This window comes from Alligator mississippiensis, chromosome 2 (genome assembly GCF_030867095.1).
Source record: "Alligator mississippiensis isolate rAllMis1 chromosome 2, rAllMis1, whole genome shotgun sequence".
NCBI classification, from domain to species: Eukaryota; Metazoa; Chordata; order Crocodylia; family Alligatoridae; genus Alligator; species Alligator mississippiensis.
The window spans coordinates 197,675,344-197,695,549 of record NC_081825.1 but is presented as its reverse complement, the minus strand read 5'-3'; the positions used below and the strand labels follow the sequence as shown (position 1 = coordinate 197,695,549).

Sequence of the window (20,206 nt, the reverse complement as noted above, 5' to 3'; positions counted from 1 at the left end):
TGCCCAGTCTGCTGCTTAATTTGAAAGGCCTGTCACTTTCCCTGATATACTGTGTGCCTCACGGGGGTTGTCCATGCTATAGGCTGTCCAACCTTGATCTAAAAGTATGAAACTTTGTTCCAGAAACAATGTGAGACTCCAGTGGTCTTCTTGCTCAGGCTGTAACGTTGAGGATATTGTGTTAACTATGTTGATATTTTTGTAAATTTTTGGCTGACAATCCACTCTGCTGGTTTCTCTTATGTCCTGTCTGAGAGAGGAAAATTGTTCCTTCCAGGCAGACGTCCTAACAATCTGTCCCCTGGCTTGTCCCCACGGTGTCCCACCCCATACTGGTGAACAAGTTAAGAGGCTGTGACTTGGATGACTACACAGTCCAGTGGGTGGCGAATTGGCTAGAGGGTCGCACCCAGAGAGTCGTGGTGGATGGGTCGGTATCGACCTGGAAGGGTGTGGGCAGTGGGGTCCAGCAGGGCTCGGTCCTTGGACTGATACTCTTCAATGTCTTCATCAGCGACGTGGACGAGGGAGTGAAGTGTACTCTGTCCAAGTTTGCGGATGACACAAAACTGTGGGGAGAAGTGGACATGCCAGAGGGCAGGGAACAGCTTCAAGCAGACCTGGACAGGTTGGACATATGGGCGGAAAACAACAGAATGTAGTTCAACAAGGAGAAATGCAAAGTGCTGCACCTGGGGAGGAAAAATGTCCAGCACACCTGCTGCCTAGGAAATGACCTGCTGGGTGGCATGGAAGTGGAAAGGGATCTTGGAGTCCTAGCGGACTCTAAGATGAACATGAGTCGGCAGTGTGACGAAGCCATCAGAAAAGCTAATGGCACTTCATCGTGCATCAGCAGATGCATGACGAACAGATCCAAGGAGGTGATACTTCCCCTCTATCGGGTGCTGGTCAGACCGCAGTTGGAGTACTGCATGCAATTCTGGGCACCACACTTCAAGAGGGATGCGGATAACCTGGAGAGGGTCCAGAGAAGGGCCACTTGTATGGTTAAGGGCTTGTGGGCCAAGCCCTACGAGGAGAGACTAGAGAAACTGGACCTTTTCAGCCTCCGCAAGAGAAGGTTGAGAGGTGACCTTGTGGCTGCCTGTAAGTTCATCACGGGGGCACAGAAGGGAATTGGTGAGTATTTATTCACCAAGGCGCCCCCGGGGGTTACAAGAAATAATGGCCACAAGCTAGCAGAGAGCAGATTTAGATTGGACGTTAGGAAGAACTTCTTCACAGTTAGAGTGGCCAAGGTCTGGAACAGGCTCCCAAGGGGGGTGGTGCTCTCCCCTACCCTGGGGGTCTTCAAGAGGAGGTTGGATATGCGTCTAGCTGGGGTCATGTGAACCCAGCACTCTTTCCTGCCTATGCAGGGGGTCGGACTCGATGATCTATTGAGGTCCCTTCCGACCCTAACATCTATGAATCTGTTTGGCTGTGACAGTAGTTGTTACACTGGTCTTAACATTTGGGCTGTTTAAAATATTCTTCTATCCTAAATTGTTTTGATGCATCTTTTCAAGTTCTTCTTAGGGGTGTTCATTAGTGCTGATCTCTTTGGTTGTGACACTTCATGGTAATAGCTGTTTTTGTTACGTGCCAATGAGCTGCACTAGGTGAGAGTGGCATGTTCCAGTTAGGGTTTTGACTGGCAAAGTTCAAGATTGTAAATTTGTTTTGAAAAATTTTGTTCTGGGTCCCCAGTGTTTGGGCTTTCCAAATAATGCAAATATGTACACAGGATTTTTCCCCTTTGTCCACAATTGATTTATTATCTCCTAAGTTATGCTTAGAATCTCCTCAGTGCTGTAGACCCACTTACAACACTTCTTATTCCAGCATTTGCAGTGGGGATCTTGCAGCTGTCTTCCACCAGGCCTTTGCTTTAGAACTTGTCCCCTTGCTAAATACGGGGCTTAAAGAGACACACTTCCTCACTCCAGCTTTTATTGTATAGTATAAAAGTCACAGGATCTTACCCAGTAAGGTAAAAGCCCTTTATCCACATACAGTAAATTAAAGTTTAATTTAAATTTCAAGTCCACTCTTATTAAATTAAATTAAATTAAATTAAATTAAACATAAATATATTAAGTTGTACTCTAAGCTTTCTCAGCAGTTGAGATGGGTAGTAATAGTGTAAATAACTGGAATAACACAATAGACAATGCAGGCTTGCCAGATGCATAGGTATCTTGGCTGATTTAAATGCTCTACTACTCATATGACATGTCAGTTGTACTTGCTTACATAGAGTTCATGGTTTGCCAGATAAATATGTATAATAAACAGTTCAGTAAAAGCACCTTGTTACTGTGACAGTTTTTTATTTGTTTTCTTGTCAGAAAATTATACAAGCGTTATGCTTTCCTCCGCTGTGATGATGAGAAAGAACAATTCCTCTATCATCTCCTATCTTTCAATGCTGTTGATTACTTCTGCTTTACCAATGTTTTCACAACCATCTGTAAGTAACACTTTTCCCTACAGTGCTGTTCACCAGATTCAGTTGCATGTCTTCATGAAAGTTGCTTAGTAGTTTTGTTCCTTATGCTTTTTGCAAAGCTACATTAATTTCCTGTTAGTGTCTAGGTATGTTCTGTTTTACTCCTATTTTTGATAACTTGTCTAATGAGTGGCAGTATCTATTTCTGTATCACTGAAGGCATTTTTCCCATTGGTAACATGAGCATTGTGATTAATAGCGTATGTATGTGAAATAGAGCTCTAAATAGTGTTGCTTATTTGCTGTTTTATAGCATTAAATACTTGTCACTGCTCAGTAAATGACTTGCAGAACAGTTTCACTTAGCCAGATCCTTGGCTGAGGCGCATAATTTGTTTGGTCTTGATGAAAAATGGCTTAATACAACATATCAACACCAAGTTCTTGCCTGGAATGCTGCTGATAAAGTGTTGCTTATTCTACAACAATACAAAGGAAAAATGAAAAGGAAATGATTTTAATTTGAAAGGTCCTGGACATCAGGCTTTTAAGAGAATCTAGTCATCAAACACTTTCTTGAGGCCACTGTCAGATGAGAAGATGTTGAGAGGGACCAGTCTCTTAAAAGCTTCAGCTGGAAAGCTTTACCAGTAACCCATTTATACACTATAAAGCAAGGGCTAATTGCCAGAGAACACAATGATGATTCAAATAATTGGATTTTGCATAAAAGTAAATTGGTTAATAGCAGACTATGCATGAGAGTTTTTTAGTGTAATGATGTTGGCTAGTTGAACAGCACTTACTTTCTCAGTGCTTCCTGATTCAGAGCAGGGGTCATATCTCAGGTGAGTGTGTCAAGTGAGTTGCTCAGTTTCTCTGTTCATAAGTGGAACAGTAAGAAGATAAGTGTTTGCCCAAGCCTGGCATCTCGTACCAATTTTTGTATGAATTTCAATATTCAGATAAACAGGTAAAGCATCTAATATTGTGAAGGTCACAGTGCTTTAGTATAGAATTGGCCATCCACAGTATTTATCCGTCTCTTGGAAAACAATGTTGGAAGGGAATGTGATAAGTCATCTCATCCAACAGCGCTGCCTCGACATGGGACCAATGACATCCTGTTTAACATTTTCTTAAAAATTATTTAAGGGTTTCTTAAAAATCCTTGTAGCACAAGTGATTTTACCTAAATCTCCTTTGCTGTATTCAGTCTGTTACTATTTATCCTATCCTAAGTGGGCATGGACATCAGCTTTTTTTGAAACAGCTGTTGACGTACTTGAAAATAACTTTCAACTCCACTCACTCTTATTAAATTAAATGAAAATAAGTTAATTATGTTTATTAAATAATATTAAATTCAATGTTTGTTCTATATCACTAGTTCAAAAACTCAGTTGTAATTTGAGCATATATAAATTAATATTTGTGACATAGTGTCTCATTTACACAATAAAAATATGCAGGCACAGAGAGTTAAATAATTAAATTCTGTTGTCAGCTCTTTTATGCTTCTTGCAGACGTGGAAAAAAAATTAACAAACAGTGCTTCACCAGAAAAGGAAGTGCATTAGTTGGACCCAGCTCTGTAGCATCTGTATCAAACATCTATTAGATAAAAATGCCAAAAAGCCCTGCTGAAGCATCCGATCTCTACAGACATTGTGGAGCCAGGTCAAACTAATGCAATGCCTCTCTTTGTCATTTGATGGTAGATTATATTACTGGTATGTTAATGTTTTCTCGTTGTTAAACACAAAAGGTTTAACTTACCACATCTAAAAATGGCATTGTGTAAATTATTTCCTTTAAGTAAGCTGCTGCTTTTATTTGCAGTGATCCCCTACCATATCTTGATTGTTCCTAGTAAGAAACTTGGTGGCTCAATGTTCACAGCCAACCCTTGGATATGTATCTCTGGAGAACTGGGCGAAACAGGAGTCTTGCAAATTCCCAGAAATATCTTAGAAATGACATTTGAGGTTTGTATTGTTGATACATTTGCCAAATGTTCTGTTTCTGCAAAGTTTAGTCATACCTGTCACATTAGTGGCAGGCACAAATGTTGTCTATAAATGTATTCAGCAGACTCTCTGTATTTGTGTTAAGTACAGATGTAAGGCAAATGAGACCTCTCAAGTTGTCCCAGTTTTTTCATCCCCCTCTGACTTCTTTTTTCCCCTCGTTGGGGCCACATTTGAACACTGACTTTGTCTGTTCTTTTGTAGACAAGCTCTTTCTGTTTTTAATGATCTACCATTAGTTTCCCTGGTTATTGGAGCCCCAGATATCCTGGTTGCCTCTGTCTAGCATTCTAAAAGATTCTGGAGGTTCCTTGCTCAGTCAGGTTCCCATACTATGAGTGGGGGAACAAGTCCTACCTTTTCTGGGGCCACTGATCCAAAGAAAAGAGCTTTATGAAAGCCTTGGGAGTTGCCTGTTCTTGAAAGTGTTTTTCCAAGTATTAATAGTATGCTATTATTTAATAGTGTGCTGTTGTCCTCAATATGGTAACATGTAGGAATACTAGGTGGAATCTCTGCTTCAGTCTACTAAATGTCATACAAACGCATGGTGATAGATGGTATCTGTCCAGAGGCCTTGACATTTATGGTATGGACAAGACTAAAGGAAACAGAAAGAAGTGAAGTAACAGTTTTTATTTGAGGATAGCAGTATAAAACGCTGCCTGACTTTCATCACCCAAATAATGGAGGAGGAACCATGTCCCCTAAGTATGGAGCACAAGTCATGAAGGCTGGTGCTTCATTTACTTTATGTACTTGCATCATCTGTTACTGTACATAGCACAAATCTGGAATGAAAAGGCTGTTTAGTAGGTGCTCCCTCTGCTGGTTAAGGGAGCCCGCCCCCCCAAAAATGCAAGTTGCACAGTAGGTTGTTGACAGAGCAGGGATTAGAACCCTGGTCTTGTGGTTCCCATGCCAGCACCCTATATAATACATAGCACTGCCCCTGCAGAGCTATATGCCCTTGCTTTCTCTTTCCTTCCTTGTAACAAGTATCTTCTTTAATTTGCAGTGTCAGAACCTGGGAAAGCTAACCACAGTACAAATAGGACATGATAATTCAGGGCTCTACGCCAAGTGGCTAGTGGAATATGTTATGGTCAGGAATGAAATAACAGGGCATACATACAAGTAAGTATTTATCTAAATTTTTGTATTGGGTAAGTAGAATATTCTTTTTGCAGGGAGCTAGCATAAGACTGGTCTGCTTTTTTCCTGGGCCTCTGTTTCCAAAGGTAGTGAAGCTCAAGGGTGTGGAGGGTTATTTGGTTTTGGGTGCTCGGTCACCTAAAAACACACAAACTAATTGCAGACATGTAGGAAAAAGTAAGTGTATCCACAGGAAATGGTCTTGAGACCAAACAAAATAGCCAGTTAGAACTTTCCCTGTGCCAAGTACAAATGGGAATTGCACCAAGGCGTGACATGAGCCAGAAGAGCATTGAGAAATTATCATGTAATTATGGAACTCTAGGCATAAAACGGGAATGATTTGGAGTGTTAGAAGCTGGTGTGTCTGTGGTACGAGATGGGCACAAGAAGTTAGATAAATCATGTGGCAGATCTTAGTTATTTTACATTAACCACACTGCAATTTGGTGTTGCATCTCCTTATTTGTATACACCTGTCATAAGTTTTGTCTCTAGAAAATTGTTTCAGTTCACCATGCCAACTTGTTTGTAGTTAGGTGAAGGGTTAGGATTCTAATTTTTGGAAATTGTTCCATTTTTGTAATGGAGCTAGTTAGATTCAACTGACCTGTGTTTCATAGTGCTTAGGGTCGGAAGGGACCTAAACAGATCATCAGGTCCGACCACCTGCCCCGGGCAGGAACGAGTGCTGGGGTCATAACAACCCAGCCAAATATCTGTCCAGCCCCCTCTTGAAGACCCCTAAGGTAGGAGAAAGTACCACCTCCCTTGGGAGCCCATTTCAGAGCCTGGCAGCCCTAACTGTAAAGTAATGCCTCCTGATGTCCAGCCTGAACATTCTCTGTGCTGAAAGATGCAACTTTGCTGTGTCTGACTGAGGTGCAGAATATCCTAATTTCAGTAAATCTACCAGTAATTCGAAAATATTTGCACATGGAGTTATTTTATTAGCTATTGTGCTATGAAAGTAGTTAGAGATGTTGCAAAGAGATAATGTAACTTGATAAAAAAAACATAGTAAGTGTTCAACGTGTCAAGTTACACAGATAAGGTGTTAACCAGAAACTGAAATTTCAGACTACTGTAAGCAAATGTAATGGGGCCGCTACCAAAACTAGTAGCTGGAACCCAGATGCAGCAATAAAATATTGTCTGAATTCTGCCCCACAAAAATGGGGTGGGTTGGAATGCTTCTATGCCCTGCATGTGGAACAGAAGACACGAAAGCTGGCATTTAATTAATTTTGTATATTACATTGTCTGTTGCTGTAGATAGCACAAATCTGAGACCAAATGGCAGTAAGTCCTTGCTGCATCTGCTGAGACAAAAATAAAAAAATAGATTTGTTGCCCACTATGTCAGTAAGAGTGAAATGCTTAAAAAGTTAAATCTGGCTGTTCAGTGCTTGGAGCATATACAGCTCCCCAGTTCTAAGCCTTCAGAGAAGAATTAAATTTGAGAGTGAATGACTTTGACCATAGTATTTTATTTGTCTTCAGGTTTCCATGTGGTAGGTGGCTTGGAAAAGGGATGGATGACGGCAGTTTAGAAAGGATCCTTGTTGGAGAGCTACTAACTTCCCACACTGAGGCAGATGAAAGGCAGTGCAGAACCCCACCACTGCAGCAATCACCAAGTATGATAAGGAGACTTGTCACCATCTCGCCAAACAACAGACCAAGTAAGTTGGAAAGGGAGTACAGCACTGCTGACAATCTCTTGCTAGTTAAGAGCCCTAGCAAATATAAACCTGGAGTGCTGTTTTTGTGCCTTCTACATACTCTTCTCTTTGCCTCATTGCCAAGTTCATGAATGAGACAAAGGATTGCTGTCAGCACGCTCCTGTGGGTGTATGGATATAAACTGCAAATTGTATTTGGTTGCGTGCACTTTGTTTCTGGTGAACATGTTTATGCCTATCTTGTCCTTCCTGGTATACTATTTTGTTTCACCTGGTTCCCACACATGCCCTGATCTATAGTAATCCTACCAGCATCACCTGGTTTTTAAGGTTCCTAAATTTGGTCACTCTAGCTCCAGTTCATCTTTTCCATCTGCTTCAAAACTTGGTATAAAAATGTTTATAACAAAATGTAAATTTTTCCATTATTTTGGGGTTTGAAATTGCTTAATTTTGGGATTTGACATAAACTTGTTAAACTTTTTAAAATTCATGTGAAAAGGTGCTGGATGGCTGGGACTAAAAAGCAGAGTCCACTGAAACAGATAGAACATATTTAAAAAAAATGCAGGGTTTTTTTGTTGTGTCCTAATAACATACCTTAATCCTGGTCTGTAGGCATTATCACAAAGCTTTTATGAAGTACCTGAAAGTGGTATATGTTTTTATTTTTATTTTTTGTGTAGAATTAAACACAGGTCAGATACAAGAAGCTATTGGTGAAGCAGTCAATGGCATTGTCAAGCATTTCCACAAACCTGAAAAAGAGGTGAGCGTTTCTTTGTGGTGCAATAGAACCGGATATTCATCTCAAATGCTTATGAAGTGGTTTATATTTCAGTAAGTTTTGAACTGAAAAGGACCAGAATTTTTGTCTGCAAGGGGGAGAAATGCACCCAATAATAGAAATCTAAACTGTTAGACTATGATTGTAATCTGGAATATTATGCTTATGTGTGTAATTGTTGCTGTTAATTGAAGTAGTTTGTGTCCTGAGACCTTACTCAACATCCTGATATCTGAATTCACATTAAGGACCAAATTCTATCCAAAACTTATTTCTGTTCCTCTCAAGCATTTGCGTGTTGTTCGTGACGTCACATACATCTTCTCCTACCTCTGTCATTTGCTGCTTAAAAAGTTATCACATAAAGGGCTAGTATTTGGTGAAGAGTTCTCTGTTAATAACACCCATAACTTTCTTCATATTTTCCAAAGAGGAGACCTTTATCCTTCTCTCTTACCCAGTTTTCTTGGAACACAGAGACTATCCAGTGTTTCTGAAACACTGCAACAATTCCTGTTTGATCTGGTCTGTAGCTGTTAGGAATTCCCATCCCATTTCATTTCTTACAGATCAATAACCTATTATGATATTCCCTTTTTTCTTTGTATCCCTACTTGCCCAAAAAATTGTTCAAGATAGTCAAGTATCTGGCCATTCTTTTTTATCTCGTTTTGTCAAAATTTCTGTATTGGGCAATATTAGAAACATGCTCTTCAGTTGTACAGATTTGCAGTAGATGCACCTTTCGTTCAGTTTACAATGACAATGCAAGGAGCAGTGTGTGCTTTCGCATTTACAAGGCTTGGTTATTCTGATTCTCAGTCTGCATCAACCAAAAACTTGTTCTGAACAAAATGGTGTATTGGCTTGCTAGTTCGAGGATTGGGTGTCCTATTATGTCCACTCTGCACTCCTTGTTTTGGCTGTTTAAAATATGGAAAGTGTTGGGCAACCTAAATTCTCCTTTGCCAAGGTCCCCTGATTCAGTGCAACAGTATATCAGGTGGCTTTCAGGCTCCCTATGTCTGAAGAAAGGTGTTTGTGCCCAAAAGCTTGCAAAAGAACAATGTTTCCAACTCTTTAGTTGGTCTAATGAAAGACCACATTTACCTGAAGAACCTTTTCCTCCTATGTCCTTAGCCCAACACGGCTACAGCCAACACCTCTCCATTCTCTTATGTTTCCATGTTGATAGACAAGCCCCACCAGACCCTGCTGCTACAGCTGTTTTGAGGGGAAATTCTATTTTTTAACATTCTAAAGTAACATTTGATTTGGTGCAATAATGTTGTCTGTCTGGTTTCCAGCTGGGTCCCAGGGCTACATTTGATTTGTGAGGGGGCCCTCCCTTCTGCTATGTTTGCAGCACTGGGCCTATAGGCCTCAGGTTGCAAGCTTGGCTAATTGAGACAAGTGGCAAAATGTGTGGCTCTGTCTCCTGTTCACCTTTTAGCAGGTGTGTTGAGGAGCTTGATCAGCTCTGCATTCAAGATGTATTTGGGCATGGTTGCCTTGGGCCCCCTCCTTCAGGCAAGAGAGGAGGCAGACAGGATTTGAGAGGCCAGGTCAGCTGTACAAGACATGCAGCCCAGAAAAGAGGGATCGCCTTATCTTCCTATTCCCAACTCTGCAGGGAGGGAGCCGGAAGAAATGGTTCCCTTCTCTCTGTGAGGGGAGTGAAGTCAAAAGAGCATCCTGCCAGATGATCATGCCTGAGGCTTTATAGCCATAGCCAGCAGCCTCAGCTCTGATTGTGGAGCTCAGTTGTCTTCTCTAATTCTTCTTCCTCTGAGTTTTGTGTATGGAAGGCACTAGATCCACACAAATACTGTCAGTACCAATGAGTGGGTCCAGCTCTTCCCCCTCCTGCTACCTCTATAAGTCCCCTTCCCCCTTAGAGTCCTTACTCCTGTCATGCCTTATCCTAGCATCAAGGGAAAGGGATGCATCTAGTTCTGCAGGTCCTGTGCTCTAGTGAGAAGAGCTTGGGAGCCCATCCTTAAATGTGATGTTGTTACTTTTCATAAGAGACCCAGAAGGCTACCCATATTGAGGGAAGTCAAATGGCCTATATCTTCTCAAGGACAAGGAAAGTGGTGGCTTTCTACAATATTTTTGGAGTAAACTCCTTGGGCGCCTAGTTGCTCCAGTGCACTGGAATTGCAGTGTATCAGAGCAGACTCGATTAATTGACTCTGGAGTGTGGCAATTGCTGCATTCCAGCAGCCTCCTGCATCTCATGCATCAGTGTCCCCACGCTTAAAAATGGCAGCGGGGTGCTTGAACTAAAGCTTGTCAAATGAGCTTTAGTTCAAGTGTTCTCACCACCATTTTTAAGCATGGGGATGCTGATACAGGAGACATGGCAGTGCTGAGAGCCACTCTAATTAAAGCTTTCCCCCCTCCCCACCCCAAAGTACGTGTAAAAATGCCCCTTTAAGCCTAATTTCATCCCTCTCCCCAGTGATTATAGGGACAAACTCCTGAAAGGGAGATCTTAATAAAATCGACACAATTTGGCTTTCTCATTGTTGTGTAGTGCTTTTCAAAGGAAAAAAGGCCAGGTTATAGATGTGCTATTTCCTCTAGGCATGGAGACGCAGACCTGCCAAGCAAATTCTCTCTCCTTAGGGGAAGGACAGCAGTCTAAATTGAAGAAGAACTCGAGTAGTAACATTTTGTATTAATAATCACAAGAGTATAGAGTTCCAGTAAAGGTATCAGGAATATTGTAATGCTGCATGATGGCAATCTGCAGCTACCTTAGACATGCTATATGTATGCCTTCTTGTACTGAGAGGGTGAGAAAAAGAGAATGAAGTGTGGGGGGGAAGGAGATATATGTGCACATGCATGTGCACACATACTCACGTGTGTGTATGTACAGTATGTATAAGCACTTGGTGAGGGAGAAAATACTTTTTTCAAGTAGGTAAATAGAGTAAATGCAGGGTCCGTAATAGCTGCATTCAGTGTGCTCTTCAGGTCTTGAAGTCTCATCTAGGTTAAGTCCCAGTTGATGCCCAGCTCTCTCAGCTGGACAGGAAAGACACTACCTGTGTCTTTGATCCCCAGGTTACCGGGTATTAACTAGGCAAGTGAGTACATCATGGAGCCGTGCCAGACTTATCAACTCATGGAAAAGTCTCAGAATGAATAAAATCCCTGATTATTTACTTCAGCACAGCTTTGCTACCTACTTTAAGTTACTTTAACCTCAGGCAATACTGGAAAACCAGAGTAGGGTTCTGTTTGAACCATCCAAATGGTTCCTAATAGAAGTTTTTCCCTTAAGGCATTCCCATTTTGCTTGACAGTGTTTGTTTCCCAAATGGTGGCAGCCTTTTCTTTTTTTCCAAGCTTGATAATTGGGATCTTGGTCCTGAATCCTGGGAGCAATAGTATTCCTAAAGAAGAAAATTCACTCATTTCTTCCTAAGCATCATTTCAAGTCTGATCTGGGGAAGTGGAGGCAAAACATATGATGATATACATATAATTTCATTCCTTTTAAGGGATCTTCCCAGTTCAGCTCAGTGAATGTGTACCAGTGATGGTTCAGATGGTTCACATCCACCGTGAGGGTTCAGTTCAGGTCTGGAACCCTGTTTCTTGTTTGAAAAACAGATGTATTTTTTGTTATTGTCTGAGAGAGTTTCCAGGGTAATTGGGGAAAAACTCAATTGGCTCTTCCTTGGAGAGCAAACTTCCTGTTCCGGACAAGGATTTTTATCTGTATGGGCATTGCCCAAGCCATGCTGAGGAATAAATATTAACAACTGCACAATAGAAGACAGACTAGCAGAGCAGTTCCTAGACCCAGCAAACCTGTTGCTCACTGTAACTCAAATTGTGTCCTGAGAACCTACCTCTTTGCATCTGACAACAGTGAATAAAGTGCTCTGTACCTTCCATGTCAGAGCCCATGCGTCATGGTAAAAAGCTTGGCCCAGTTCCTGCTGTATAAATTTTTCCCACTTTATTCACTGTGTCAGCACAAAATAAAATCTAGGAAAAAAAGTAGAAGTGATGTTGCTTGTGCCTTTCTTGCTGAAGATGTTACAGCTCTCTTGCTGAAGAGGTTGGTTCAATTTGCATGGGATCTTCAGGTATTTCTCTTGCACAATGAGGGCAGGACTGGACAGATTTAAAACAAGTAGTTGGGTGAAGTGATTTATTGGTCTTGAGGTTTAAAAGAGAAGTTGGCAGGTAGAACTTGATTGGTGTAAAATCCATTTTCACTACCATGCAAAACCAGTGACAGTCTTGTATTTCCCGCTGTCAACCTGACTATGGATGTACGAGTGTCTAAGCAGAGAAGTAGACTCTACTGTGTGCTTTTCAGCATGTTAAACGAAAAGGGGTTTTATTTGCATCTTATCCATCTGCCTTGTGCTAGAGCTGTATATTTATGGAATAATCCTGCTCCCCCTTGAAGGCATGCTGCTCTGAAATCCCATTGTAATAGATCAGTAGACTTTAGCACAGAGAAGAACAGAACAATTATTCCTTCTTATCAGAAAATTTATTTCCTTCAAGTAGTACAGTGAACCTTGAAGAGAATAGATTATGGAGTTGGAATTTAACACCCAGAGATGCAATAGGTCATTAGTAGGTAGAATTCCTTATGGTCTGCAATGGAAGAAATTGCTGTTTTTCTTAAAATGCCATTTAACACAGTCTATAATAAGGTGGATTTCAATAGTCCTGGTTGATCTTCAGGCGGGCTTGAAGTACCCCTGGTAATTTCTCAAAGAAAGGAAACTTACAAGTAAACATGGGTAAATCTTCCTGTATTGGGATAGTTAATTCCTTTCTACCTACAAGAAAAAAATAACTTTACAAAACCCAACAAGGGATAATTTAAAAGTTTAACTAGCTTAGGCCCTGACTATACTTGAGGCTGCTTCCATGAACTTAGTTCTGATTGCTTTGGTTTGAAGTCAGTAGAAGCTGCTGGATTCCTAGGACTTTTGGAAATTAGAATTTGAGCCTAATTTAACTACAGCCTATACTTGACAAAGATCAGACATTGAGAGAAATAGTCCTCGCCCATGTGCTCCTGGCTGTTAAACAGCCCCTTAAACTTGCCCAACTCGCCATCAGAAACGAATTCTCTACTGCCCAACAAACATCAAGTGGGACATAGCCTTACCTTATTAAGAAATGCATTACCTGTCAGCAGCTCTCCACTGCTGCTACTATCAATACCCCCACATAAAATGCTCATCAGAATCCATGGTTCCTACACACGCCTTTCTGAAAATGTGATATACCTGATCCAGTGCACCAAGTGATCTTATGGGAACTGTGTGGGTGAAACTAAACAGCAACTATGTATCAGAATGAACTCTCACAAAAAAAAAAAACCAAAGGACAGAGACACATGCACACGCTTAGGAGCACATTTTTCACAGAACAACCACTCCCTCTGACCTCATTATCCTTATGCTCAAGGGAAATCTACTTAACGCCTTTTAAAAGGCAAATTTAAGAACAAAAATTTATAATCTGTCTGGACACTAAGAAGCAATGACTAAACATTGATATTTATTTTTATGACACATTTTATTTTACCTAATTCCTGAATTCTTTCCATGCAGGAAAGAGCCTCCTCCCTTTTTTTATAGGCCTTGATCTTCCAGTAATCAGCTTCTTTTCTTCAGCTAATTGTGTGTCTGCTACCCTTGGGAATTTCTCTCACTCCGTCCCCACTGCTGTTTTTCAGGATGCTGTGTCTGGCTTGTTGTGATTAGACCTGAGGAAGAATGTCTTGCATTCAAAAGCTTGTCTAACTTTTATCCCAACTACATAGCTGGTCCAATAAAAGATAGCACCCTAAGAAATCCTTGCCTCTAGTCTAACTTAAGGCACCCATTTTTTTTTTTTTAAATGCTGCTTATAGTAATTTACATACACAGAGCATTACAGTTTTCTATATCCAAACTGATGAGCTGAACGTACTCTGTTCCGGTGCATCTTTGGCAGAGAGGCAGTCTGACTCTGTTGCTGTGTGGCGAAGGTGGACTCGTTTCAGCTCTTGAGCAGGTGTTTCAACATGGCTTTAAATCACCCAGGCTCTTCAAGAATGTCTTCATTTGGGACTTTTTAGGTAAGTATGAGGACAGTAAAGCATATGCATCTGGATTCTAAATTCCAGCACCACTCTGTGGGTCAGATCCTCAGTTCACTGGAGCTGTGCCAATTTATACTAATTAAGGAGATGACTTGGGGTGAGTTCCTTCTTCCATAGCTGGCAGAAGGAGAAAATACCTCTGTATTGTGCTTCTATTAACTTTGGCATATTTTATGTCAGATGAATTGCACTGTGTAAGAGGCATGACAGTAGAATGAGTATTAAGGAGTTTTCTAATATTGTTGAAAGCTGGATTATGATAGCCTTATGTTACTTTCAGTAGTGTGAAAACAATAATACATGAAACTCTGCTACCATCTGAGCCTTAATAAAAAAAAACACGAGAAGCTATGAATCTGTAGTCTTTGAACATCTCACTAAAAGATTGCTTTGTGTATGATATTGACACAGCAGTCCACTTTATACGCTCCAAACAGATTAATTTATATGTTCAGTTTATTTACTCACTTTTTAAAAAAGGAATCAATTTAATAGCACATCTGTGTTTTAGCTAGGTATTGCTGGGGCTTGCCATATTTTTTAAGCATCTCACTTTCCAATGGATTTTTATCATAGAATCTATGAGGCAGTGAGGTGGTGTCCCCTTTTTACAGATGGGCAATTGAGGCACAGACCAGAATAAGGAACTTGGCCAAAACCACATGGGAAGCTGGCAGCTGATCTGGGAATTGAGCTCAAGTTTCCTGAGTTCTGGTCCAGTGCTCAGTCCACCAGACAATCCGTCCCATTCTGTATGTAGAGACTATCAGCTGAAAGTCTTAAATTGCTTTACGGATGTTTGCTACAGCTTCAGAATGCACCTGTGAGGTAGGCACTGTACTAAGGTATATTTAGGTAAGCCTGCAGTCTTACCAGAATAGAATCCAGAAGTCCTGTCATCCAGTCCTCTGTTCCAACTACTGGATACTGCTGTTGCATGGCTGATATTTAGTGATTTAACATTTCCATTGATCAAATGCCACTATTTCCTACTTTTTTCTTTCTCTTAAGAAAAAGCACAAAATTATTATGAGACCCTTGATCAGAATGATATGGTCCCAGAGGAGAACTGGCAGACCAGGGCCAGGAACTTCTGTCGGTTCATCACCGCAATCAACAACACTCCTAGAAACATTGGGAAGGATGGCAAGTTTCAGATGCTGGTGTGCCTTGGAGCCAGGTATAAAGGAGCATTTTAATTTTTAATCATATGTTCAGGACTCGCCTATTCACATAAATAGATCCAGATAGGGTGCAGTGGTGTGGACACTCCACCCCCTTTCAGTCAGTGATGCCATGGGAGTAGTAGCCAAGGACTTTAAGTCCCTGAATTGGGTAAGAATTCCACCCCACTTTCTCCTTCTTGCTTAGTGGCGTCCTCCTTCCTTCTCTCTCCCTCCTCCCACACTGCTGCCACTCTCTCTGGCTGCTGCAGGAACTGAGGAGGCTTCAGAGGTGCTCCTGCCTGATCCATTCAGACTCAGCCAGAGACTGCAATGAACAGGTTATTCCTCCCTGCCTGGTCACCCTGGGTGTTCCCTGCCAGCCTGTGACAAGGTGGATGAAAGGGAGCCTGCCCTTTGCGGTTGCCACCCTCTCTAGACAAGCATGGTCTGGCTGGAGTGGAACTGAAGTGGCTCTGGAACCTCCCTGCCCACTCCCACCCCTGGGTCATCTGGGGACAGTGGGGAAAGGGCAACAACAGGCAGAGGAGGGGAGGGCACATGCTGTGCATGAAGAGGAAGGGAGGAGGAAGGGAAGAATATCAGCAATTGAGGGACTGAAGAGACCCTGCCTGCTGCTCCTGTGGCATGGTCTGCCTGGCCAGGGGAAGAGGAAAGTGCAGTCACCCCCTGCCCTCAGCACCAGTTGCTGCTCCTGCACCCGCTTTACAAAATACTAGATCTGTCCGTGTTGATGAGATGTCCACAAAGCTGCTTATGCTCTGAAGCTCAGCTGATGCTTGCAAACTTCGCAGACATGTTTCTCAGATATTTAAATTTAAATAAAATAAAATGCATCTAAAGTATTCTAAAGTATTGGGGTAACTATATGGAAAACATGATTTCAGATAAATTGCACAGTGCAAAATAATGGCAAACAATGAGCAGTTAAGCAAGGAGAGGTAAGGATGAGAGCTCAGGTGGCTGTGCCAGAGCCTAAGTGAAGTCTTAGAGGATAGTTGCCCTCTCCTGTACAGCTGGCCAGTTCAGCCCAGGAGATAAGGGAGAGGAACCAAGAACGAACAGTTAGTTAGAGGAGTCCCTTATTTTCTGCCCCAGCCCAAAATACAGCAGCCAACTCTTTCATTTCCCTTATGTAGCAGAATAGTAGTTATGGGACAAGAGGTGTAAGAAGCCAGCTTTATGGTACCTGCGGATTCCTCAGTAGAGGACTGGCAGGGATGGCTTCTGCTCCCCTTGTAGTGCCTGGGTAGTGCAAAATGGTCAGGAGCAGGCCAGAGGATCAGCCCACATGCATTGATTTGTGGCTTTTCTAACCTCCTTCCCAGCCTGGAGGCCAAACATTTCAAGGTGATGGTGATGCTCTCTGTGACTACACTATTGTTATATTCATCTGGAGAAGCTGGTCTGTTTCTTTGAAAAGTGAAAGAATGTCCCATTTTTAGTGAAATATGATTGAGTTGGTTTTATTTTTCTTTTCAAATCCTGATGCTTGGCTTGGCCAGAGACCACCTCTTGCACCACTGGATCGCCTTGCTTGCAGACTGTCCAATCACAGCACAGATGTATGAGGACACAGCATTGATTAAGGATCACACCCTTGTAAACTCCTTGATTCGAGTGCTGCAGACCTTGCAGGAGTTCAACATCACGCTGGAGGCATCCCTCGTCAAAGGAATTGACATTTAATCTCTGTCACTAGGCAGACTATAAAAAGCAACAAGGAGGAAGTCAAATTAGTATGCTAACATGTCGCATCATGAACTTGATCATGGCCATCCAACACAACTTTTACTTTTCTTGAAGGAAATTCCAAAACTAGTGCAGGAAAATGGATAGAAGTTGTAAACACAATGTAAAAAAGAGGATTTTGGTATAAATCTATTTTAGAGTTTATTTGCTGATTTGCTTTTTACACACTTTCATGTGAAAGAGATAGAGATGAGTATTGTGCAGCTTATTTTAAAGCTGCAGTATTTCCTTGCCATAGATAATGTGCAGTGAGCCTTTCAGCATCCTCTGAACTCGCCTTCAGATGTGCTGCATGTCATGAACCCTAATGTATACACTCCATTTCTGCTAAGAAGGTCATTCTATAGTTTTTAAACTAATATTTTATATATTAATGTTATTACCAATATTTTGTTTTTAATGCATTGGGTCACTGTTGTGCTGCAAGGGGAAGCTACAGATTCTGGTGTGCTTTTTTAATAGTCTCAAAGCACTGATTTGTCAGCAAATTACTTTTCTTTGTTTTTGTTGTCAGTATTATTTTTAGTGGATTTCAGGAGTTTGAACCATGAAATGTGCAGAGATCAAAGTAATATTTTTCATATTGGTACGTAATTGCACAGAGGAAAATGTAAGCGTGTTTTTAACTGACTTTTTATTTATTTAACCTATTATTGTGTTTTGTAAGTTTGTCCTTTTAAATAATGTTTTAAAATATAACTTGCTATATTATGTTTGCAATTTAGAACTTACAGTGTAGCCCACTTAAATAAAAGGCCTGGAGTAAGAGGGTGTCTGCTGCCAAAAATGTTTCAGTGTGCACCATCCTTTCAAAATTCACACCTTTGAATGGAACCCTCTTAAAATGATAACAGCTAAAGGGGCTGTAAACCTCCAACCTCAACAGCTTTAATACATATATTAATGCACAGAGGACAATGGCTGAATGAAGAGGTCTATGCCACCATGAAGTAATGATGCTATCCTCGATCTAATTCCATATCACCATTTCTGAACTTCATGTTAATCTTCCTTAAGATGAGTGTGGTGAGGGTTTTTCCTTTGAATCAATAGTACTCTTATGTACTACGTTTTCAAGCTGCTGGCTTGTCTGATGTTTTGTGCATCTTAACTGAAAAGGGTTTAACCCACTTTCTCAAATTATAATTATCAAGATACTTGGGTTTTATTGTATTACAGAGCATGGGATTTGGCAAGTGCCTTGAGGCAGCCCTATTCATTTGACTCCTCTGATTAAAATCTCTTATGAAGTACATCCCTGTTTTAGGAAACAAACTTCATCAGCATCACAAATTACTATATTATATATAGAAGCTCAAAGGCTGTGTACTTAAGAGGTCTCCGCTGTACAACTTCTCAGCAACTTGTCTCTTATAATAAGGAATAGAGTTAAAGTTGTTCTCGGTTGTCAATCTGTACAATATTGTAGCACCTTCTCTTTATTTTCTACATTTTAATGACATCTTGTGATAGTTTTATTTCCATAATTGAAAAGTATAGCACATGCATTAAATTTTTGACTATTTTTACTTTTGTCCTATTTATTTCATTATTAAAAATATATGATGTTTCTTTTTCACTTTTACACTTTCTTTTTGTCTAAATGAGGTTGTGCTCTGAATGCATTTTAGCATTGTGGGGAAAATGAAAGGATGGTGTCCAAACCACAGGCACAGTCTGTTCACATTGGATAGATTAACACCTTTCCACTCTTTGGAATTTGTATCCACATTCACGGAGTAATTCTTTCCTCTTAATTGTGGAAAGAAAAAAAAATGTAGTAAATCTTTGCTCCGTAATTTTATCCAACCTGAAAATATAATAGCAACAGAAGTCTTTTACCCTCAACCCTAAACCCCACTTCTATTAAATCCATTTATTCCTGTGCAGTTTCCAGCAGACTTCATTAAGCCTATATATTTTGCAATCAATGCGTCTACATTAGGAAAACAGACTTTTAATTGACAATGACCCAAACTCAATCTTTTTCATACTGTGCATACAGGGCAGTGGTGTTTTATTTTGATGTAACTTGCAGACATCAACCATAGGCAGAAATAATGGTGGGAAAATGATGGGAAAAACCTTTTAGCCAACCCCAAAATAACAGGAGCTTCTTATCTTTCTGTAGTCATAACTAATGTGGTCAATGAGTGGTGGTGGGTGTCTTGTTTTTTGATTCATTGTTTGTGGCAAAAAGTTGCAAGGATATGACCCGGGGTGGAGGTGGTACACTGACTTCTGAATGCCACGTGTTGGATATCATATCGGACAATTGTTCTTTGGATGGTGGTCAAACCCAGTGTGCCAGAAACTGCCCAGAGATGGAGATGCTGAGCATAGTCTAAACCATATTACCTCAAGTCACTCTTTCACCTGCAGTTCTGTATCATGGTAGACCTGAAATACTCCAAACCGCAGCCACCAACCTCATAACGATGCTTCGTACAGATCCTGGTGTATATAATCTGCTTACTTGGCCTATATTGGATGCGGTAGGATCAGGCCCCAATGTTCTGTAGTAAACAACTTGAGCTGGCAGAAGGAGCTGCAGACATGTCTGCAGTTCCATACAGCATCTTATCATGAGTCGCTTCTGTTAATGTGTGAAGGAAAAAATCAGGGTTACTGCATCAGAAAATTCCAGGTGACAGTGCAGGGTGCACCCACTGTGCTGCTAGCCAAAGTTTTGTAAAATTAGGCTTTTTTTAAAAGTAAAACACTTAAAATTACTTTTAAAAAAGTAAAACATTTCTTTACTGGTAAGTGAGCAGCAAGGTAATTTAGATGGTGTGACCCTTGTTCTGTTACTGTTTCAGAAGGAGAAAGAAAAGGCTTAGAACTCACACTAACATAAGTGTATCAATTTTGCTGTAGCTACTGGGAAAAAGAATATTACTTGTCAACTTCAGCACTATTTTGATAATATTGATACAGGTATTGTAGGGGGTGAAAATTTTATGGGTAAAGCAAGTGGCTTATAAACTAGCTGGTAACATATTCAAATAAATTTTAAAATGCT

At 40.8% G+C, this 20,206-nt stretch overlaps 1 protein-coding gene across 2 annotated transcripts in view; it reads left to right on the top strand.

The window, feature by feature from the left end:
- The window catches only part of DENND5A (DENN domain containing 5A), a 100,307-nt gene extending 81,544 nt beyond the window's left edge, over positions 1-18,763 (top strand). For both annotated transcript variants that reach the window (XM_019476839.2, XM_014602341.3), the window contains 8 exons: positions 2,355-2,476; positions 4,298-4,443; positions 5,504-5,622; positions 7,144-7,325; positions 8,012-8,094; positions 14,101-14,224; positions 15,260-15,428; positions 16,938-18,763. In XM_019476839.2, coding sequence (XP_019332384.1) covers positions 2,355-2,476; positions 4,298-4,443; positions 5,504-5,622; positions 7,144-7,325; positions 8,012-8,094; positions 14,101-14,224; positions 15,260-15,428; positions 16,938-17,121 — 1,129 coding nt within the window. In that variant the 3' untranslated portion in view covers positions 17,122-18,763. The remainder of the gene's footprint in view (positions 1-2,354; positions 2,477-4,297; positions 4,444-5,503; positions 5,623-7,143; positions 7,326-8,011; positions 8,095-14,100; positions 14,225-15,259; positions 15,429-16,937) is intronic.
- The last annotated feature ends 1,443 nt before the right edge of the window (positions 18,764-20,206 follow it).